The sequence below is a fragment of the Ziziphus jujuba genome, chromosome 4 (genome assembly GCF_031755915.1).
Source record: "Ziziphus jujuba cultivar Dongzao chromosome 4, ASM3175591v1".
Lineage (NCBI taxonomy): Eukaryota > Viridiplantae > Streptophyta > Magnoliopsida > Rosales > Rhamnaceae > Ziziphus > Ziziphus jujuba.
In genome coordinates this window covers 14,087,501-14,111,466 of record NC_083382.1, presented here as the reverse complement: position 1 = coordinate 14,111,466, position 23,966 = coordinate 14,087,501, and the positions used below count along the sequence as shown (strand labels likewise).

Here is a 23,966-nt window from a genome sequence, read left to right as displayed (position 1 = left end):
ATAATTTTTAAAAAAAATATTATTTTTGATGCTGATTAGCATGTAAACCATCCGTATTGTAATTTTATTATATATATATATATATATATTTGTGAAAATTAATAAATATTTAATATTTCACATTTTGATGATAATACAAGCTACTAAGAATTGCATAACATTTTTACAAAGACAATAAATTATAATACCTATATTTTGATGATAATATAAAAAAGTGTTATCCAAAAGACTCAGTAACCATAACCTGGTATTCATAGAAATGACGTGGCTTCTTTGACTGCCTTTGGTTAAAAAAATTACTAGATTATTCCAATAACTGAACATTAGTGGAATGATAGATAATTGATTTAATCCTTATTATTCAATTCGTTTATTATCGTGGTGATCGTTTATTGACATGTCAATTCTCCGTCACAACACTAGGATAGACGATAATAGATGTCAAATACTCTTTTGGATCTTCCTCCTTTGGTGTGTGTATATATATATATATACACACACATAAGTTCTATGGCAATTTTTTATGCCTTATATTGTTTGGTACGTATCATATGTATCAAACTATGATTTACCCATATAAATCAAGATGCATGGTTTGCACTAAAAGTGTCCCCATTTTAAATATATGTTAAGAAAAGACACTATAATATAATTATATAATATAGGTTTACATAGCTTTACGCTGAATTGATATACCTTTTGTTTATATCATTTGTAAGTTACATGAGAAAGATGAGACTACTTTGGTGTTGAAAAAGAGCAATTAGATTCTCACAAATTCAAGTCATGCCTGGAAAAAGCCTTCCACATCCTATTTAAAGCTTCTCAAGAAAATCATCCAAAAAAACAAATTAAATTAAGAGGAGAGAACTATTCAATTTATGTAAGGTCTTTGATATTACAATTAATGTCACAATTTTTTTCAGCCTTTAAATTACCATTAATTGATAATATTTAAAATTATATTTATTAATTATCCTTTTTGATATGGTTTTTTTTTTTTAATAAAATTTTAATATGTCATGAAAGTTTTGTTTAACCACTATTTAAATTGTAAATCTCAATATATGATCTAAAAGCTATTTATTATTTACAGTTCTAACATATTTTATTTTCCTAAAGTTATATTTGGTTATTTTTAAATCTTAAATATTAGTATACAATCTAAAAGCTAAAAAAAAAAAAAAAAAAACAAACCATATATTCAAACCATCAAGTCCCCTTACTCATCTACACACACATATATATATAATAATTATCAAATCAGGATATTCTGATTTTATAATGTTCATACAATATTATTCGGAATGAAATGTAAATAATCATTCTGTCCTGACTAATTTACAATATATCATGATTTTATATAATCATAATAGCATGATGTGATCAGAATTGTAAATATATATATATATATATATATATGTCAATTGTTTCCCTCACTCATCATTATTCATAAACTTCGCTAGTTTTATATGCACGCTGTTTTACATTACATACATAAGTTCTTTCATTTTATATGTAGTATAGATGAATGTACTTTGGTATCTTAAAATTTTAGTGTGATGCAATTTCGATTTTGAATTTTTGATTTGTGCAGATTAGGCCTGAAGTTTTCAAAATTCTTGAAAATTAGTCCAATTTCTAATAGTAATATTAAAATTGACAATGTTGAAATCATTTATTGTCATAAATACTTTTTTAAAATTAAAAAATGTTTACTTTTTAAAAAAATTGATAAAATACATTTGTTATTTTTTCATTTTATATTTATGATTTTTAGTTTGGAATAATGTATCCATTCCTGTTTTATTTAAATTAAAACATCCACAATTATAATTAAATATTTTTACCATAAAATTAGATTAAAAATAAAATTGGAATTTTTAGTCAAATAAAAAAAAATTTATTGGACCAAAAATTAAAAATAATCAGAACAAAATATCAAAATAAAAATTAGAGAAACAAGTAAAACAAATAAAAATTGAAAAAACAAGGGACCATTTTATAAACCAAAATGGAGGCAAAAAATTGGAAAAATTAATTAGAATGGACCAAAATGGAAAAAAAAATTCAAAAATAAAAAAAGGCCTCCATTTTATTTTTTTGGTATAATTTTTATTTTTCCATTTTAGATGGTTTTTTTTTTTCGTTCAAATGGAAAAATAAACAATAATTCATTTCTATATTGGTATCTTGGTCTATAATTCATTTGGTCAAATGAAACATTTTTACAAAAATTAAAAAGTTAGACCAAAATGGTCTTCTTCTTTTTGTGTGTGTGTGTGTGTGTGAAATGAGAAAATAACAAATGTATTTTTTTAAAAAAATTATTTTTTATTTCTAAAAAATGAATATGATAAAAATTAGACCAAAGAGAAATTTTATTTTATTTTTTTATTTGTGGTCTATTTTAATAGCACCGTCAATTTCAATACTACTATTAGAAATTGGACTAACTTGCAACAGTTTTGAAATTTTAAGGCCTAATTCGCTTAAATTAAAAGTTAAAAATTGCAATCGCATAACTCTAAAACTTCAAAGTATGAAAATGTAACTTATCCTTTATTTTTAGAAAATGTGACCATAGAAAGAAAATAATAATAATAATAATGTTTTTTTTTTTTCCTCTTTGCTTTATAATTTTATTTGATCTTGTTATTTTATTAAGATTTTGCAAAGCCTAAAAATATGTATTTATTATATATATTTTTTGGATGCTAAGTAAAGAATGCATTTATTATATTAAATGACTAATTAGAATATTATATTGAATCACTAATTAGAATTATACTTCTTATTATGTTTAATTTATTCTCTATGTCTTGATAGATAATTGTGAATTCTGGACTTTGAGGGTAATCAAAGGTTAAGGATCCAATATCAGCCATAAACTTCACCAGAATATGGTATGGAAGAAAATCTTCAATACAATTCTTTATTTTAAAGAGTATATTTTTCATTGTAAAGAACATTTTAAAAAAATTTTAAATTTTTTTATGCAAAATTCAATAGCATTCTTTATAATTATTCTTTGTTTTACATTTTCCCGTAAACAGTTATCTTTAATCTTTTCTTACTCTTGTTTCTTTCCCTCTCTACAACAAGGCACAGGGAATATGAGGCTCTTTCTGAGCCTATTGGTGATGGGTTAAGTGGATTTAAAACTCCAAAATTTAAGTTGACGTTTTAGAAGAGACCGAATAGTTTAATGGATAACAAAATGAATGATAAATAAATAAACGCACCATAATCAAGAGTGTTAACTAATATATTTTTATGAAAATTTTGAATTTTGGTAAATAGAATTACCTAATGTGGGTTATAAGGTTTTAGCTATCCTTTAAAAACTGGTAGTAAGAAAGTTTCATTGCCCTATTTAATCAAAGATATATATTGTCGGGAATGAGTTAAAAATGTCCGCTCAGATTATTAGCGTAGCCATTTTATGTTTGGTTGTTATTTTTTTATTTATTTATTGGTTTTCATATATATATATATATATATATATATATGAACTTAGAAAAACCATGCAACTGCAATAAACATATTAAAAACTTAGAGATATTTATATCACACTGAGAACAATATATATATATATATATAGTCCGTTTATGATGCGGACGGTTCTTATGCGGATCACAGTATTGGTGACGGTTTTTCATAGTATTAGAACCGATTTTCTAAAAAACCGTCGTTAATACTATAAAAAACCGTCACTACTACTGCCATCCTCATGCGTACCGTCCTCACCATATAATTTCTGTATATATATATATATATATATATAACAACCTATATAAGTATATAGGCAAGCTATCCCAAAAATTGCACAAAATTTTGAAGACCATTTCTTTAATAACTTGTCAAAATTCCCAAAATAAATTTATAAATATTTCCACTTAAAGAGTTGTGATGCTCACTTTTGCTCAACCATGAGATCACCTCCATGCTTAGTGTTGGTGTCTAAAATATATTACATAGGCTTACCAAAAATATACAATAAAATAAATGTGTGCTTAAGGTTCTAATCTTAATCTCACAACTTTAAAATTGCTAACTCTAAATTTTGGTTTTTCCAATTTCTCCAAAGTACCCAAAATCTCTAAGGCCCTAAATTGGGCTTTTCAATCATTCCATGAATTCTTGAAATTAAATTACAGGTGTTCCAAGGTGATGGCACTAAAAAGGAAAAACTTTTCTTTATCATCTTCATGAATTGGGAGGACTCCCATAGGATTTGATAAACACTTAAGAAAGGGACATCAAATCATTGCACCCCACCGGCTGGCAAAACCAAATTCCTCTAGCGACTTCACAATGGAAAAACACATGAATTTCATTTTCCACACAGTTACACCCATGAGCACATACATCACTTTGAATACTAACTCCCCTGGCTGAAAGATTTGAAAACACAGGGAAACCTAAATAAGCCAACTTCCACATAAAAAGCTTTGTTCGTTCATGTAAATGACTCTTCCATAAGAACTTCCACCATCTGTTCTCTATTTGGTCTCCACCCACCTCCAAGGCATAAGTTGACTTCACACTAAACACTTCCGACTTTGTCTTTGTCCAAATGAGTTTATCCTTCTGGTCATGGGAAAAATCTCCTTAATATTACTTATTGTCTTCTACTCAAACAGCAAAACTAACCGGTTTTCATATACTCACTCATAGGTCTTCAAGCAAGACTAGTATCGTAAAAAATAATTCGATTTTCCTTTCATTTACCCAAAAAATTTATAAAAAAAAAAAAAAAGAAAAAAAAAACTCGGTTTTCCTTTCAGTTTGGATTAAATATATATATATGTATATAGTTTTGAATGATCATGCTGGCAAGAGCCTGCTAAGACATCAAAAAGTAATTAAATGAAGCCCAATAAGTGTTATAATGCAATATAAAATATAGAGAAAAAGTCATAACCATTACTACATTATTTTGCTCTTTTTTTTAATACTATTATTACAATCTAGGAGAAAGACAATATTTACCCTGAATCTAAATCCAAATTTATATATTAATAAATCCGAAACTTTTGTTGTTTGGCAACTATACTTTTAAAGTGTATTATCAATACTTTGATATATAGAGGAGATTTAGCATAAACAGTACCAAAAAAAGTACAAAGTGGTGGTCGACATTTGGGCACCTTCTCTTTTGTTTAAAACGTCCTCGTATTAAAACAGCTTTCTCTGGCTTTTTTATTTGTTTATTTTATTTTTATTTTCAAAGTGGCTTGAACCACACTGTAGATTTTGCTAACTCCACTATATTGTACTAGCAAATATAATTCAATTTTTGTTTAATATACTAATAAAAAAATATCTATTTTACCGTAGAAGGAAAACTGGGAAGAAAATTAGTATATCAATGTTGGAGAAAAATCTATGTTCTTTTTAAGTGAGAGGCTGAATAAAAAATATAATTACATTTGAATGATACTTAAAAAAAAAAAGAAAAAAGAAGAAGTTTAGTATGCTTATTTGTTACTTTTACTATTGCACTTCTTGGTCTTGCGAGTTAAAATTACAGTTTTAGAGTTTAAGAAATAATATAGCAAATACGATGTAACTGGATTTGCAACTTCTTCTTTTTTCCTTTGTTTGTATTTCTTAATAAAATGCATGTGGATGTCACCATTAACTTTGAATAGTAGATATTGGGATAGTTTGAATCCAGAAGTCGAAAAGCCCGTGGCCTTGTTCCTTTTGTCACTTTGTATTTTTGCTTTTTCCTTTTTCTGTTTTGGGTTTTTTCTTTGTTCTATGATGGTTTTTGGCCTTTCGTTTCTTGTACGTTTGCAAAAAGGTATGTGTTGGAGAAGACTAAAGAGATTGCCGACAAAATCGACAAAATCCATGTCTTTTCTTGAAACTTTGATAAATGACACATCATTCTGTAACCATCTTCCTCTTATTGTATCAAAATATTATTTGCATATTTTATCTTTCATCAAGAATAAAAATTACATGTATTTGTAGATTTAGTTTAATAGTAAAATCATTATTATTGAGAGTGCATCTATATTGTTTCGGAATTCAAATTTTGATAATAAAAAATCTTTCCTCTCGAAAATTTTATTGAAAAAAGCAAAAAAAATTTCCATAATTATCATTGATTCTCCTAAAATAGTTTATATTTCATTTAAATCTTTTGAACGTTAAACTAATTATAATTAATCTCTAAACTTTTGCAAATAATAATAGTACTCTTAAAGAGGTATAAATCATATTATTTTGATGGACATGAATGAAATGACTAGGAAGGAAAATGATTCCATGTTTGAAATCTACAAAAAGTGATTATATTATATTTAAATCAAATCTAAAAAAAAATGAATAAAATTAACCTTCTAAAAATCTATCAAGTTTAAAACATATTTCGATTTCTTTAGATATTTAATAAAAATATCATATGTTATTATCAACCACTATCAACGATTTTGTTTTTTCATATGAGATTTTTAGCCAACAAAAATAAAGACTTTTCTTGTCCTCATTTGTTTAGTTAAGATTTTTTTAATACTTAATTATATATATATCAAAGTCGCTATTGCAAATACAGTTGCTCAATAAGTTATAATCCACATGATTGATTTAACAATCCATTAATTTTTTTTTAACTTAAAAGTTGAATCTTTATCACTTTTCTTCCTAAGTTCGTTTATATTTTAACTTCACAATTTAGCTATCATTTTAAGAAGATGAAATAATTCATTATTATTTTTTCATTTTTCAAGAATAATCCCCCAAATATCAAAGTTTTCCTTAACGTTTATGTTCAAAAAAATTATGCATAAAAAAAAATTAAGGGGTTTTTTTTGTCATAATTTTTTTAAAGGTATTTTTATATGATTCTATTGGAAAAGACAAGTAAAATGATCATTTTAATGAACATTAACACCTTCTTAAAAGAAATATATGAATAGAAATCAATGAAAGATTTTTTTTTTGAATTAATGAAAGATTTAATTGCTTATGATAAAAAAAAAAAAAGATTCATGTAATTGAAAGAAAATCTATATATAAACTATTTTTTTATTAAAGTGAAAAAGAATAATATAGATAAACACACAATCTCGAGCCGAATTGAAATTCTCTCACTTTCAGTATGTACAAGAAAAAATAAAAAATATTTCACCCAAAAAAAAAAAAAAAAAGAAGTAAAAATAGCAGACCACATTAATAAGCCCGGGCCCATGGGCCGATGGAGTGGTGTAGCATGGCAGAATGTTATTGGCTTGGTGGTCTATGAGGAGTCCTGTCAGTATTTACCGTCACCCTGGCCCATTTACTTTTTGAATATTAAAGTTGAATGTACTGCCCTTCCACGTTTACTTTTCTTCCCTTCTCTTATTTATTTATTTATTATTTTTTATAACGACATGCTTGTCTTTGCAAAATATTTTTAAAAAAAAATTTCAAAATTCCATAAGCAGTGTTAGTATAATATTTTCATTTTGAAAAAAAGAAAAAAAAAACTAAAAAAAGAGATAAGAGGAATTTGATAGTGACATATAGCGACTCATATTTAATATTTTGTAAACATACGACGACTACAAGGTACACAAATATATAAATGTATGTCTATTTTTCTAACTAAATAGAAACATATATTTTCATGGGCTGACATAATAGATTAAATCGTGTCATAATCCTGATAATTAAGCATGGAAAAAAAAAAAAAAGACAAAACAGTCAGGTCTCTTTGCACTACTATTTGCTTATTTCTAAAAGACCACAAAAAAAAAAAAATGTTATGATCGCTGATTTAACTTGTTCATAAATTGTTAAAATATAATTTGTAATGAATTGTTTAAAATTCACTTTTATATATTTCAAAACATATATATATTTGAAAACAATTATATAATATTTGTTAGTGATCAATAATTCCATATCCATATTTATAATAAAGTTATCAAAAATTAAAATAAAAATTATTTTTTATGCGTTATATTATGGTGTAGATAAAATATGTGAAAATAAACGAACACTGTAAGAAAAGTGAGGATGCGGACACCATAACAATATGCCAAAAAGAGTTTGCCGACATGTCTTCGGATGAGGATTGGTGATTATCGCCGTGATCCATACAGTGCGACTTTTTGACGCGTGGAAAGAGACCGTTGCGTATTCAAAACCTCTCCAATTTTTTAAAAAAAAAATAAATAAATAAATAAAATCATAAACGACGAAACGACACGCGGTCATTTCGTATTCATAGCTCATGGTCGTGGCGTGGGGGACGTAATCTGATGGTACCGAAACCACAGTAATGTTTGCGTGAAATCGGGCCAACTCTTTTCACTTTTTTTTTTTTTTTTTGGTAATAAAAAAAAAAAAAAAAAAAAGGGGCAGAGCTCCCCTCCAAAGGAAAAGTGGAAGTAGATACTGGGGGCTTTAATTTATAACATAACAAATCGCATTTACGTCTTGCAGTCTCATCAACTTTGCTCCCGAAACGAAAAACACAAGCATTGTCGCTCTCACAGAGTCTCTCTCTCTCTCTCTCTCTCTCTCTCTCTCTGTTCCTCTGAAGAGGAAGAAGGAGATGGAGAAGCCACTGCTGAGCGGGGAAAGCAGTGGAACTCGCCGGACCGCCGGATTCCGTCGGAGGTCCGATGCCATTGCTTATGGCTCGCCTTATCAGAAAGCTGCTGCCCTCGTCGATTTGGTTAGTTCCCCTGCAGTTTTTCTCAGCTTTCGTTCTTAATGGCTGCTCTTTTTTTTTTTTTTTCATATATATATATATATATATATATACATATTAGTTTTGGTTTTGACTTTGATCTGCTGGTGGTCGTTTTTTTTTTTTTTTTAAATGCTGGACTTTGTTTTATTTGGATCTGATTATGGTGGATTCTATCATAATTTTGACATTTTGAAATGGATTTTTGTTAGAAGGTTCGTGTTTGTGTTTCATGTTGGTGTTAATGATTGATTTGGTAATGCAATGAATTTAATATCATAATATATGGTATGCAAATATTGATTTTTTTTTTATGGGGTTAAAATTTAGATGCAAGTTTATCATGTGAAGTTTAATGTAATTTTCTGTTTCTGGTTCTACTATTTGAGCTCGATGTGAGTTGAAATGAACCTTGCTTATCTCTCTTATAGTTTTTCTTCTTTTTAATATCAACAATGTAAAGAAAACATAAACTTTTCACAATATGCTCGTAAATTATTGATTTGACTCTTTCTGTCTCTGGAAAAATTATCTTATCCTGATTAGTTGATACACATTATGCAGGCTGAAGATGGAATTGGTCTACCTGAACAAATACTCGATCAATCAAACTTTCAAAGTTCTGCAAAGCTGTATTTCATTTTTATTCGATTTGATCTCATCTGGTCCCTTAATTATTTTGCTCTGATAATTCTAAATTTCCTTGAGGTTTGTAGTCTAAATTGCTATACTGTTACTCTTGTTACATCTGTTGGCAGCCATATCTCTTATGCTAATTTAGTTACCTTTTCTTTTTTTTCTTTTTTTGCTTTTTTATTTTTTATTTTTTATATTGGAACTCTGTTCAGAAACCATTGTGGTGTGAGAAGAATAGTGTAGATTATTGTAGTGACAGGGATTACTACTATCTTGGGCAGTTACCTTACTTGACTGGTACCGAGTTGGCTCTTTACGAGGTAAGAATAGATAATACTTTGAAAAATGATAGTTCTATTTTGTAGATAGTTTAATTATATAAGGTTGATCACGAGTGGTGTTTGTCCTCTGGATGTTTCATAAAGATTTTAATGAGCTGATTACACACGCAGGAAGTCTAAGTGGACTTAAGAGATGATTGATTGGTTTAGCTACAGCACCTTTACGGCAATTTGTTAATTCTGATGGTTTACTTAGTGTAATTCATTTCCGCATACGTGGCATGTAAATTGTGAAATTTAAGCCTGCATTGGTCTATAAATTTATTTGTTTTTGTGTTTTGAAGTGTGTATTATATCATAACAAAGTCACGATTAAGATTAGTTTCTTTGAGAGGAGGGTTATGGGGGTTATTTTAACCGAAAAATCTTTTAGAATGGGGAAAATTTCTCAGGACAATTTGCAAAGTGATGCAGATTTTAAATTTTTTTAAATGTAGAGTATGTTATGTAGAGAAGCTTTTTTTGAAAAGTTTTTAGTCATTGCACATTCCAAAAACAATTGGAATTTAGGTTTATGAGAAATGTTTTGGTGAAATGCTGAACTTTTTCTGAGAACATGGGCAACGAGTAAGACCAGATTAAATATCTCTTGAAAGAAGGTCGGAACACATTTCTGTTTTGATTTGTCTTAATCGATGATATAGTTTTGTTTTTGGTGATGGATATTGATTTATGAGTTATGCAATTGGCTATACTCTGTAATTGTCAACTGAAAAGTAGTATTGTTAATAAATTTGTATGTGTGGTTGTGTATTTTGGAAGTGTAAATTTATTTGACATGGTAGTAGGAGTCCCTTATAATAAGTAATGATCCTATTTTTTTATTCTTTTGTTAAGAGGCATTGTTGGTGTGGTCAAATAAAAAAATTTGCTTTAATGTTTTCACTTTATATAGAACATGGAGGATTACATATGTGTGTGTGTGTGTGTGTATATATATCAGAGAACATGCATCTGATTATGGATTTTGTCAAATGCATAGGAAATAACATTTAAAAGATTCTAGTCATTTCTCATGTTACTAATGGTATGAATTACTGAGTAGTCCTTTCATGGGGATGGTCAATGGCATTGTTCTTTTGAGTTTCTCATCCTAGTTCATAAAATTTGGACATTATTTTTGTTGCCTTCATTATGATATAATATATACTAGCTAGCATTTACGAGCAAATGAATTTCTTCTTTATTGTGCAGGCAATAACATTTCTCATACTCATGACGCATACTTTCTTTCCAATTTTGTATGAGGGATTTATCTTTTGGAAAAGTAATGTTAATCGATTTAAGGTACTTGGTTTCATTCCCGGTTATATGTGATTTTATTCTTTCTTAATGGAGATCTGTTATTTGTTAGCTTACAAAATCTTCACCATGTTAAAAATTATGGTGAATAGGATAAAGTAAAAAGGCTACCAAATCACATGATTCAAAATATAATTTCCCCTATGTCTTGTTTCTATATGTGATGTTGAACACTTATGATTCTTTGTTGAAGGATAGGTATGAGAAAATGGTTTGCGAAGAAAATATCTTTTGGAAACATAAAGGTTAGGTATAATGGCTAAGAGAGGGTAATCCAAAGTTCTTTTTTTTTTTTTTTTTTTTTCCCTCTCTCACTAGAATGCTCTGTAAGGACTTGTAGCAAAAAAAAAGGTTCTATTTAAGGACTAGAAATACTATGGATATATTTTAACTGGATGATGGGTTAATAAGTACTGATGACAAGAACATAAGAGGAGGAAAAAGTGAATTTTTATGTCCTTCTATCCCAGTTAGAGATGGGCTTTGTGGAGGTTGGAATCCTATGCAATTTTGGATGATAAGCCATTTGGTTATAGCAACTATATGAAGAAGAAGATGTTACGTAGTTAATTTTTGATTGTTGTGGTAGAAAATGACCATGTCCTGATGGAGTATCATAAGAGAATACTTGTTGAAGGTTTTCCTGTAGCTTTATGACAGCGGAGTGGCTAATGCATGGACCAATTCTACTTTCATTTGTCTGATTTCCAAGAAGTTGGATTCTGTACATGTGGCCAATAAGCTTGTTTTATGTCGGTATAAATTTTTTAGTCAAGTTTCTTATCGTTAGGTTTAAAGAGGTGCTGTAGAGACACAGTTTCCTTTCCCCAAGGAACTTTTTCTTAGGGAAGACATATATTTGATATAGCTTTTTGGTCAATACAGAAACCTAGAGGAGCGAAGGTAAGGAAGGAATTGTCTTTAAAAATTGATTTTGAAAAAGCTTTGGATAGAGTATATTGAGATTTTTGAGGGTTTATGATGTAAAAGAAGGTTTTAGTAATTGGTAGAGAAGATGGATAAATTCAAATTTTCAAGAGTGTCTAGAAAGTTGATGCAAGGTGATCTGCTGTCACTTTTTTATTTTTTATTTTTATCTTGTTTGTTGGTGTCTTAAGTAGACCAACAAGGCTAAGGATTTTTTCTAAGATCAAGGGTTTTGTTATGGGAATGGATTAGGTGGAGATTTCTCATCTAAGATTTGTTGATGTCTTTAGTGATTCTTTTGGTGATGAAGGGTGGTACTGATCTAGGATTCTGTTTTTTCTGTAGTTGGATGTTACTGGTCTTCAGGTAAAAGGAAGCCCCATGCAAGATGTTGGCTTTCTTATAGTGCCTACAAATGTGGATTACTTTTGGTAAACCATAATTTAGTTTTGGATTACTGAACAATTTAGTTTGAACAACATATCGTTTTCAGACCCAGAACGAAAGAAGTGAATTTTAGACACGAACTAAAATAAAAGAAATGTAAAAACTTAATGGTTTTTTGCTTATCTGTGAGTATGGCTATGGTGTGGCTTTCCTATGGTGCCAAAGAATGTGGATTACTTTGGGTAAATATAAAAGAACCACAAGAATGAGATGCTAAAAGTAGGCCGACAGTGCATCTTTCTAGCATATGTTGCAATGGCTTACATATCATAATAATCTATTTTATTATTCTTGTTCTACTGAACAATTTAGTTTGAACAACATATTGTTTTCAGACCCAGAAAGAAAGAAGTGAGATATAGACATGAACCAAAATAAAAGAAATGCAAAAATTTCATGGTTTTTTGCTTATCTGTAAGTTTGGCTATAATTTCCTTTTTCTTTTTGATATTTTTCAGGTAGTTTGCCTATTAATTTTGGTTGCCGATATAGTGGTTGATGCTCTCTATTTGTCGCCAGTGGCTTTTAATTCACTTCCTTTGAGGATTGCACCGTACATCAGAGTTATATTTTTCATCTTGAATACTAGGTATTTTGCATTAAAACCCATTTTTCCCCTTTTCTTTAAAGTTAATGGTGGATGTATAAAGTTATATCCGATTTAGTTGAATAATTCTGACCTAGTGTACAGGAAGAGCTTTCGTGATAGTTTAACCATCTTGTCTCGCTATACACAATAATTATTTGATATACCAATAAGAGGATGAGATTTTGGGAGTGCAATGAAAACAAAAATGATCATACATTTGGAAGTAAAATGTCTAGAAATTGACATTTTTTTCTTGTTGTATGGTCTATTTTTTTATATTTTGGGAAACCATTTTATGGTCTAGATATTTGTTACACCTTAAGGTGTTTTTTCTGTTCCCCTTGTTTTTTTAACTTGATGCAATAAAGGGGGTACTCTAATGATATGATTAGAGGTCATAAACTAAATTCCAATGGCACAGCAACCTATAGGTTGGTGTTGTGTTCCTAGAAACTGTTAATGGTGCTAAATAATAGAAGTTTTGGAGTGTGCACCGTTCTTTGGATACAAATATAATGTGCCTAACCTATTTGATGCACGATTTATATTTGTATTTTTAAATCTTAGACAATTTAAGTATATTCAATTTGATACTGTCTTTCTGTAATATGTCAGTCTGTCTATCGGTTGTCTCTCTATTGTTAAATCTTAGACTATTTAAGTATATTCAATTTGATACTGTCTTCCTGTAATATGTCTCTCAGTTGTCTCTCTATTTTAGCTGTAAATTGTTATAATTAGTTAGCTGCTTATTTTTTAATTACTAATTTTTTTTTTTTACTAGGGAATTACGATCAACGATCCTCATCCTGGCTGGAATGCTTGGCACATACTTAAATGTCTTGGTTCGTCACAACCCTTTGTTAAACCTGCATATGTTGATGCTTTGATTGCTATATTTGTAATAATTGTTACCATGTTTTTAGCTTGTAATGATTATGAGATATTATGACTCCCTTTGAACCTATTCTGATTCAAATCTCTTTCATTTTTGTGTCACTTTCCTTCTTATGCTAACTTTTTGCTTTTCTTCATTGCAGGCTCTGGGGCTTTTGTTTCTTCTCCTTTCCAGTTGGGTAGCATATGTCATGTTTGAGGACACCCAACAGGGAAAAACAGTATTTACTTCATATGGTACAACAGTGTATCAGATGTTTGTTTTATTCACCACATCCAACAATCCTGACGTCTGGATACCTGCATACAAGTGAGTATCACCTTGAAAAGTGATTAGCTTGTTAATTCACAATTCTTTTGTGGCTAAATTGAGAAATATTTGTTAATTAATTACCTTGGAAATATTTAATTCTTAAAATTCTCTTTTAAGTTGTGTATTTTTATTTTGAGAAAGAATTATTTACCTGCTTATGGTTATGAAGTCGATTTCTGCAGTTATGGTTTCTATAATGATTTCAAAATCTATGCTTACCTTAAATAATGAGGCTTTGTTAGGGTATGTAGGTCAGGACTAGGAAATGGATTGTTTTATACCAATCATGAAAACTTCCAAATGCTCTTTGTTTACTTGAAGTACTAATCTGGCAGGTCTCAAAGGAGATAATAGATGAAAAGTTACTTATTTTATTGGTAAAGAATAATAGATCTCTACCTCAGATCACTGATGTTTCCTGTCAAATTTGATTAAAAATTATTTTTTATATGGTTGACAATGTAGCGTAATTTCTTTGAATGTAGTTAAAAATTACTTTTTATATGGTTAAAATTATTTTTTAAAAAATTCTGTTTCATTTTTTTTTTTGTGGTTAAATAACATCTCTTTGTAGATTAGAATTATAATATCTGTTGTGTTAGACAAAGCAAATTTGTTATTGTTTCCCTACACAATTACTCATGGGCCTTTCTTGTTCCACTTTGGTCAATATTATTTTCCTTTGTGTTCATCTATTCTGCCATTAATCTTTTATTTATATTTTAAAAACTTTTTCCCTCCAGCTTAATTGACAATGTTGAGTATTTTAGGTTTTATACTGGTTGAGAGATGTTGAGCATTTAAAAATCTCACAGCTTGTGTGTTTGACGGTGTGAAGTTTCAACTCATGGTTTCTGATCTTTGATCTCACAGTCTAATGGAGTTCTATTTTCTTCTCTAGGTCTTCACGTTGGTTTTCCATATTTTTTGTTCTCTACGTGTTGTTGGGAGTTTACTTTGTAACTAACTTGATCCTTGCCGTTGTATATGATAGCTTCAAAGTTCAGGTATGGTTTGTTTTGTAATTTATGCCTGAGTTTACTTTTAGTACACATTATCCTTTCTGTTTTATGATAGCTTCAAAAGTTAATATATAATGTATTTGTCTTTTATGTCTCTCTTTTATCATGCAAGTTGTAACATCTATGCAGCTTTTGATGTTAGTTTTGGAATTTTTAGCTGCTGTATGTTTACTACATTATTTTATTCAGTTTTTTCTTGTGTCTCAAAAACGAATTTGAATGCATATACATTTAAGTATTTCTTTTCTTTGCAGCTTGTAAAGGAAGTTTCTGAGATGGATCATATGAGGAAGAGGATACTGGAAAAAGCTTTTAATTTATTAGATAAAAATGTAAGTAACCAATAGCTTATTGGTTGAAACTCCATAGTTTATGCCTTCCAACATGCTTTGCTTGACCTTCTTCACTTACAAGATATCATATCAAGTTAATGTGGCTGTTCATTAAATGATTATCTAAAGCTCTTGGCGGTTGAAGAACATGTTTCAACAATTGCACTTTTAGTGTGTGTCTGCTTATAATTGGTCTTATTTTTCTTCTTTTCCTCCTTTTTTCTTATATAATCTGAACACTTAACTTTATGTTTTCATCAAACTGTTTTCTTTTTGGTGTCCCTCTTTCGCACTTCATGTGTTGCCACCCTTTTTGTGTCATTATTGAAAGAATGTACTACTTACCAAGGAAAGAAAAAAGAGGATGGCATAGGCAACCATGTATTATAGTGGAGTTCGATTAAATTGAAACCATGTATCATACTGGAGTTAAATTAAATCGACCAAGGTATATAATAATAGTGAAAATGTGTATGAAGTCGATTTCTGCAGTTGTGGTCTCTATAATGATTTCAGAATCTGTGCTTACCTTAAATAATGAGGCTTTGTTAGGGTATGTAGGTCAGGACTAGGAAATGGATTGTTTTATACCAATCATGAAAATGTCCAAACGCTCTTTGTTTGCTTGAAGTACTAATCTAGCAGGTCTCAAAGGTGATAATAGATGAAAAGGTACTTATTTTATTGGTAAAGAATAATAGATCCCTACCTCAGATCACTGATGTTTGCTGTCAAATTTGGTTACAAATTATTTTTATATGGTTGACACTGTAGCGTAGTTTCTTCTATATTTGAATGTGGTCGCTTTTCTTTTTGTTTGATCCTTTTCTTCAATTTTCATATCATTGCATATCATTTTGATCCTTGTTTTTGTATGCTCGACAGAGTGTTGGATATATAAAAAAGGAGCAGTGCATTCAGCTCTTTGAGGAACTGAATAATTACAGGTATTAATGCTGCCACTACCATCAATATATATATATATATATATATATTTATAAAAGAATCATCAATATTTAAGGGAGATTCATTATATTTTCAAATACCTTTTGACCTTTCATGTATCCAGGATAAAAATAGCAATCTATTTATTAATATATCTGTAGTTGAAGAAAATCCTATTCTCGTTATGAAATAAATGCTTTAAACATTAAATATAGTTACTGCTGGCCGTCCATTATTATGAAAAACCATTTGGGTGACCAGAAGGCACTAGAAGCCACAGGCACTATCTATTTTCTTTAGGTCTGTCTTATGCATTGTTGTTTGAACTAATTTGCATGGTTTTTATATTTCATTTAGGACTTTACCGAAAATATCAAGAGAAGAATTTCAGTTGATATTTGATGAACTGGATGATACACGGGACTTCAGGGTATGCTGATTGGTTTAAATTCTTTGAATATGAATGTTTACTTATTAATTTAATCACAAAATATGAATTTGATTTCTCTCTGATGAAACACAATCCATAGTAAAGGGTATTACAAATTAGTTTAAGAAAAACATGTAAGATCATTTAGTTATTGTCATATCTTGTTCTATGCAAACATATAACATCATTCAGTTATTGGTGTATCTTGTTTTATGCCTCTCTGATTGGCTTCATGGACTTTATCCACTACATTGCAGATCAACTTAGATGAATTTAATGACCTTTGCAATGCCATTGCTCTAAGATTCCACAAAGAGGATACAGTAAGACTAAATTGCTTTTTTTATGCATGTGAAGTTTCTATAATACATTAATGAATCATTAAGAACTTGTAGGCTGCACCTATGACACTGTGCATTCTGTTTGCAGCCATCTTGTTTCGAAAAGTTTCCATCATGGTACCATTCACCCTTATCTGAAAAGTTGAAGGCCTTTGTACGGGGCCCCAAATTCGGATACATAATATCCGTCATTCTCATCGTGAATTTTGTTGCTGTTATTATCGAAACAACGGTATGATCTGAAATTGAAGACATTCTTAAGTGTTACTCTTAACCTTTTATAGATACTTCATTTTGGACTTTATATATCGAACTTAATTTTGAAGCATTTTTAATTATAAATGCTGTTTGATTTGCAGCTTGATATAGAAAACAGCTCTGGTCAGAAAGTGTGGCAAGAGGTGGAGTTTGTCTTTGGTAAGGGCATGCGTAGGCATTTTTCTTTTCTTTTTTTGGCCACTATCCTTTGTTACTACCAACATTTTTTTCACGTGGAAGTGTGGTACTACTTTTGTAGGTTGTATGATTTTTCATGTTGAATGCTTGACTTTTGAACAACGCTTTGTTTTTCCAGCTACTATATGGTTTTATTAATGAAATTCAGTGTCCAATAATTGAAAAGAGGACTTTAAGAATGTCCATATATATAATATGTTTATGTTCATTAGTGTTTGGCCATCTTTTGGGTGGTTGATTTTAATTTTTGGTAGCTAATTGAGTATTACGGTTTTTATTTTTTATTTTTTATTTTTTTATTTTATGGATATTTAACTGAAGCTCAAAATTCTATGAACAATTCTATGATCGCAATTAATAATTTTTCTGGTACTCATGTAAGATGCTCAGAAACAACATCAATTCTATTTTTGGAATTTGATACAATGAGATTATTAAACAGGAGAATGGTTAAAGCTGGGGTACTGAAATTTGGCACTATCTAAGGATTTGATGGTGTGGCTAAATTGAATTCAATATGTACTACTAAGGGGAAAAGAAACCAAATACTTTGGGCCCATATGATCCTCTTATGTCACTATGACACTGGAAGATGTATGTTTGTTGATAGTTTTGGAGAAGGGTTGATATATTGCTTTCTACCAAAGAGGAAAAGAAATAAAGATTGGGTCCATTCAATTATTTTGTTATTGAAAAACTGGTAGACACATGTTTATTCATAGATTTCAACTTAGGTTGATGTGATTGGTGTCTGTTTGGGGGTGGCTTGAAAACATTTGTTTAGTGGTCCAAATTTCTCTTCCCTCAACAGTCAAATATTATCCTATTTATCTATCTTCCGCTTCTTCAGATGTATGGTACCACTGCTGATGAGCTAGCTCGTTGTCACGTATGTGTTTGATTATTGTCGATTATTTACATTCATATGGTAGTAAAACAATGGCTATGCCTTATGTTCAGTCTGAACACAAATATCTTGAAGAGTAAGAAATGGAGTATAATAATTATTATACTTGTGGAGTAAGAAATGGAATATAATAATGTATGCTATCTTAGCTAATTGCACCCGTTCTGCTGGTTTGATCAGTTAACTTGATGATATTGTACTTTACAGTATGCTTTTCCTTTCAAATTGGTACAGACATGCCGATTAACTTAGTTTCTTTATGTATAGCTGATAAGTTAGTTTCTTTATGTATAGCTGATAAGTTGCTTCTTTACCACAGGATGGATATACGTCATAGAAATGGCTCTGAAAGTCTATTCATATGGATTTGAGAACTATTGGAGAGATGGTCAAAATCGTTTCGATTTTCTCATCACATGGATTATAGGTAACTGCTTGAAAATTTGTTTCTGTGATGTTTGTTGTAAAATTTTATTTTTTGACATTATATTACAAAACTAAAAAAATTTGGTAAACAAGCCATTTACTAAAATACATTAAAAAAGAGAAGAAAAAAGCAAAAAAAAAAAAAAAAAGCAAAACAAAAACAAAAGAGCAAAGAATCAATAAAATCAGGAAAATTGGAAGACATGGGAGTTGAAGATGTCATTTACAAGAGCATTAACTTCGATAATTATCTTTCATCTCTAGCATTACAATAGTCATGCATCTTATTATCTGGAAAAAAAAAAAAAAGAAAAAAAAGAAAAAGAAAAAAAGGAAAAAAGAAAACGGAAGTCATGTATCTTTCTTATTATTTCCCTCGGTACCGTCTAATTGGGACTAAAGGATAATTTTCTGTATGCCAGGTCAAGAAATTATTATTCTGACCAAGTGAACTTGGCCCTTTTGGATTTTATATGAAAAAGTTTGTGTTTCTGTAGTAGCTTTATGTTTATGTTAGGCTACATTTTACTACTGTGACTAATGATTACAACATTTGCAGTTATCGTAGAAACTATAACTTTCATTTCCCCGCAAGGACTAACGTTTCTTTCAAATGGAGAATGGTAGGACTTTTTCTTTCACACGTATATGAGTCTTAATTTTGTTTTGAATAAATATTTAGAATCATTCTATCTTCATCAAGAATGGGTATATTATTACTTTCTTATTTCTAGTCCAATGCAGACTGAACTGTGCTGATCTGAAAATTTGTTGTTTATTTTAGAGACTATTGTAGTGTAATCAACTTCACAAGTTCAAGAATACATGCTTTTAACTGCCACTAAAATTTTCTTGACAGGATTCGATACCTTCTCCTTATAAGAATGTTACGACTGATAAGGATACTGATGCATGTCAAGCAATATCGAGCCTTTGTTGCCACATTCTTAACCCTCATACCGAGTTTGATGCCGTACCTGGGGATCATATTTTGTGTCCTCTGTATATATTGCTCTCTTGGTGTACAGGTAAAAACTGCTGCTATCTTCACCTGCTTGCTCTTATTGACAATTAATTTAAAAGGAGAAAGATTTATGTGATAGATGTTGACCAGTGACTCTACTTTGTTTGATTTTCTGCCTTTTTATTATTCTTGCAAGATAACCTATGTTGTTGTTTTTTTCCTTTACATTATAGCTTTTTGGTGGGATTGTTAATGATGGAAATCCCAAATTGGAAGCAACGGCTCTTGCTGAAAATGAGTATCCTCTGTGTTTGGCAAAAATCATTCTTATCACCTTTTATTTATTTATTATTATTTTTATTTTTATTTTTGGTGTGTGTGTGTGTGTGTGTGTGTGTGTGTGTGTGTGAATGTAATACAGTAGCTTTCCTTGTCTGACAGATATATATAAAATTGAGATTATGTTCTTTGCTTAGTACTTGTTATAATTGTGATATGCTGTAAATCAATCTATAATACTGATTTCTTTTGAAAAAGTTGCACTGCCGTGTTAAATATCAAACGACTGAATTTTCTTAACATAGATCAGTTATTTACTTTTCAACTTTAATGACTACCCTAACGGGATGGTGACACTTTTCAATTTGGTAGTCCTGGGAAACTGGCAACTGTGGATGCAGGTAACCTTTTCATTGCAGTGTTTTTTTTTTTTTTTTGCCTTCTCTCATTTTCTGCCATGTTTTTTCACATTCTACATCACCATGCTTTCAAGTGAATAAAATATGCAACGCTTCATATATTATCCCCCATACGTAATAGCAGTCAAATACTAATTTCATTTGAGTATGGTTGTTACTTGTAGAGTCTAATCCGAACATCATGATAAGGAATCTGAAAAGTCATAATACTTAGACTGTCTTTCGGCTGAACCCCTTAATTTGAGCTGGTCGGCAGGTCAATCATAGGACTTGCATGCCAATCGAAATGATATATTAGCTTTACAAGGTGTTCATGTCCCTGAGATCCTTAGCTTGATAGTAGATTTCACATTTCTTGTGTCCTGCCTAACATCGATGCAAGATTCAGTGTCATAGCAGTGCTTCACATGTCTTGGTGTTGCAGTTCCTGGACCACTTAATGTGAAACGGCTGATTGTGGACTAATTTATGTACTTGGAACAATTCTTTAAGCAATTATCATCATTTTATCTATCCAATTCTGTGCTGTGGATTTTGTAGTACCATTGCTTAAACTTCAATGACTATTTCAAATGCTTTAGGTCCCTAATTGCATTTGTTTCAATATTTCAGAGTTACAAGGAATTGACAGGAAGTTCTTGGACCCTTGCTTACTTCATAAGCTTTTATCTAATAACTGTGTTGCTGCTGTTCAATTTGGTATGTTATGCTATGTTCCTCCAGTATTTTATGATTTATGCTCACTATGTTTTAGATGTTGTATGTGCTGTTGATGCACAAGTGAGCCGAGTTAGGCTGCTAAGCTGAGACCTTGTACTATAATTTAGAACTCTTGTAATTTTACATGAGTATTTATTGGAATGGTCTTACCTAGGAATTGTTAGGAACCCTTAACTAGAGACAGAGAAAATGTGCGGCCTTTTAGTTTTGTAGCTATCTTGCCAGTGGTTGCTTATTCTTGTGCATAAATCTTATTTTCTTGTCCAGAAATTAAAGAAATGTGACCAGAAGTTTCTTTCCGATTGAATGCAGGTTATTGCATTTGTCTTGGAGGCTTTCTTTGCTGAAATGGATCTTGAATCCTCAGACAAATCTGAAGAAGAGGACAAGGTTTGTAGCTATTTATATTTGATGCTGCCTGGTCGTGAAGTTCTTGTAAGTTTCTTGATGAGCCTTAATTAAACATACAATCCAATTCAAGTGGACGATTTGGTTCTTCAAGTATTGATTTTCAAAACCGGTTCTACACTGGTAGAAATTAAAGTCCACGTGATTATGTTCAAGTGGTCATTCACAGAAATCCATCTAGCCCTCGACTACCTCCTGTTAATTGGAATTGTCTAGGCCATGTCAGTACCATTAGTACTGTATTTTTAACCTAGTTTTTATAAATTGAAAAACCAAGTAAACAATTTTTTTCGCATAATGACATTATTTAAAGTCTCTAATTTTAGTATTTGACGCACCAAAATTACATCATGTAATTACTATTTGAAAGTGCCTTACATCTTTCTGGAATTAACTTGAGCTTGGGCCCTTCTGAAAAGCATTGCCCAGAATAGAACTACCTGTGATTTGCAGAATCATCTGGTTTCACCGAGCTAGATGAATACAAGTTCTTTTCAAAACTAGCATAGAAGCATCGGATACGATCTTGTGCCAGTTTCAAATACTCAATTTTACACTGTTTGGAAACTTATAGTTGTTCTTCCTCCCATTGAAGTTGTATTTGCTCCTTATAGATACTTGTTTACCCTGGTGCTTTAGCAATAAACCTCTCACTTTTTTTCCTATTCAATTTTCACTTGAATGGTATCATTTAATTCTACATTTCATTCTCAATACAGGAAGGGGAACCAAGAAATCGACGACGATCTGTGGGGTAAGTGCTGCTAGCAAATTGTCAGTGTGAAAAGCTGTCAGTAATATTAAATTCTAAAGCTAAAGTTCTATGTCTGACCCATTTGTTTGGTATTCTGCAGCTCAAAGTCTCGAAGCCAAAGAGTTGATATGCTTCTCCATCATATGTTGAGTGCAGAGCTAAACCAACCACAAAGCTCAAATGCATAGCTGTGATCGTTGCTCCATGCTGAGGTTTAACGAATATCTTGTAGTCTCCTTGCCTTGCTTCTTTTTTTTATTTTATTTTATTTGGGGGTTTGGGTTTCTCGTCTTGTACTTAAAATCCATGTTTAATAGTCGTCAAATTCTCTCATATTTTGTTTTTGTATTTCTTAGTACCGACACATACACATGTGAGATTAATATTTGTTGTAGTGTAGTGAAACAGATAAAAAGTAGAATGCTTTGTCAGTGTTTCAGTTGCTTTTTTTCCTACAATAAAGTACTACCTAACGTTTAATTGGAAGTCAAAATTTTCTTTCAACAATCAAATCTCTTGCTTTTCACCTGCCTCCACAACCCGTCATATATATATATATATATATATATATATATTATTAAGTCCTTTTGATACCCCATATATATATATATACACATATATGTGTGTGTGTGTGTGTGTGTAGTAGGATTGTATAATAGTAATTCTTTCATTTAGGGATCTTTGACAAGATTTTGTCCAGAGCAATATTTATCTATATGTATTTTGTTATTTATAATATGGTCAGGATTTCCATATAGGAGAAAAATATATATACACGTATATCAATCCTGCTACAATGAACATGCTTTGTCAGACGATATGTTGCTAAATAAAAATATCCGTCAGTATATTGTCTGGCGAGAGGCATCCATGGATCTTGAACCATCTATTTTTATATGGCCTTTAAACAAACATTTTGATATGTGATCAACATAATAATAATAATAAATCTAAAACAGTAAATTTTATTAATCATTTAAAAATTATATTAATTCATTTTTGCCATGTTTTAAAAATTTGTAAAAGGACAATATAAAAATAGATAGTATAGAAATCACATAATTTTTTTTGGACGGCTACATATTTTTTATGATAAAAATCCTAAATATATAGGGAAATTTTTGCTTGAAGGATAAAACCTAGCACTTCAACGTTCCACAACATAACGTGGAATACAAAGATACCTTGAGATATTCTAGCTTCATTTTCCAGTAGAACAGAACTCTACATATTTATATATATGTTTATTTATTTGAGCATCATATTACATGTTTGAATGGAACGAGCCTGATTTACTATGAAAGATATGTATCCATGATTCCAGGGCTATTCTACTGATCAGTATCATATTCTACTTTCTTTTGCACCAAACTGGGTAACTACTTGGCATCTTGAGTCACTTTGTTTTCCATTTCC

At 30.2% G+C, this 23,966-nt stretch overlaps 1 protein-coding gene across 2 annotated transcripts; it reads left to right on the top strand.

The window, feature by feature from the left end:
• Positions 1-8,355: 8,355 nt before the first annotated feature.
• On the top strand, positions 8,356-23,043 carry LOC107417780 (two pore calcium channel protein 1). 2 transcript variants are annotated; one of them, XM_048471522.2, is made up of 23 exons: positions 8,356-8,680; positions 9,260-9,403; positions 9,565-9,651; positions 10,867-10,959; positions 12,807-12,937; positions 13,722-13,782; positions 13,978-14,144; positions 15,049-15,154; positions 15,424-15,501; positions 16,387-16,448; positions 16,804-16,876; positions 17,134-17,199; positions 17,306-17,449; positions 17,577-17,634; positions 18,900-19,007; positions 19,566-19,629; positions 19,866-20,034; positions 20,204-20,268; positions 20,560-20,650; positions 21,281-21,367; positions 21,701-21,778; positions 22,516-22,550; positions 22,651-23,043. In XM_048471522.2, the coding sequence occupies exons 1-23, from the start codon at positions 8,558-8,560 to the stop codon at positions 22,736-22,738; spliced, it is 2,178 nt and encodes a 725-aa protein (XP_048327479.1). In that variant the 5' UTR covers positions 8,356-8,557; the 3' UTR covers positions 22,739-23,043. The 2 variants fall into 2 exon arrangements, with proteins under 2 accessions (XP_048327479.1, XP_048327478.1); XM_048471521.2 differs by having other exon boundaries at positions 8,357-8,680; positions 9,544-9,651.
• The last annotated feature ends 923 nt before the right edge of the window (positions 23,044-23,966 follow it).

Bases quoted from the DNA above. Each gene is read 5' to 3' on its own strand.
- LOC107417780 (XM_048471521.2), top strand. From the start codon at position 8,558: ATGGAGAAGCCACTGCTGAGCGGGGAAAGCAGTGGAACTCGCCGGACC. The intron at 17,635-18,899 runs GTAAGGGCATGC...TCTTTACCACAG, and splicing joins AGAGGTGGAGTTTGTCTTTG to GATGGATATACGTCATAGAA. The intron at 21,368-21,700 runs GTATGTTATGCT...GATTGAATGCAG, and splicing joins TGTTGCTGCTGTTCAATTTG to GTTATTGCATTTGTCTTGGA.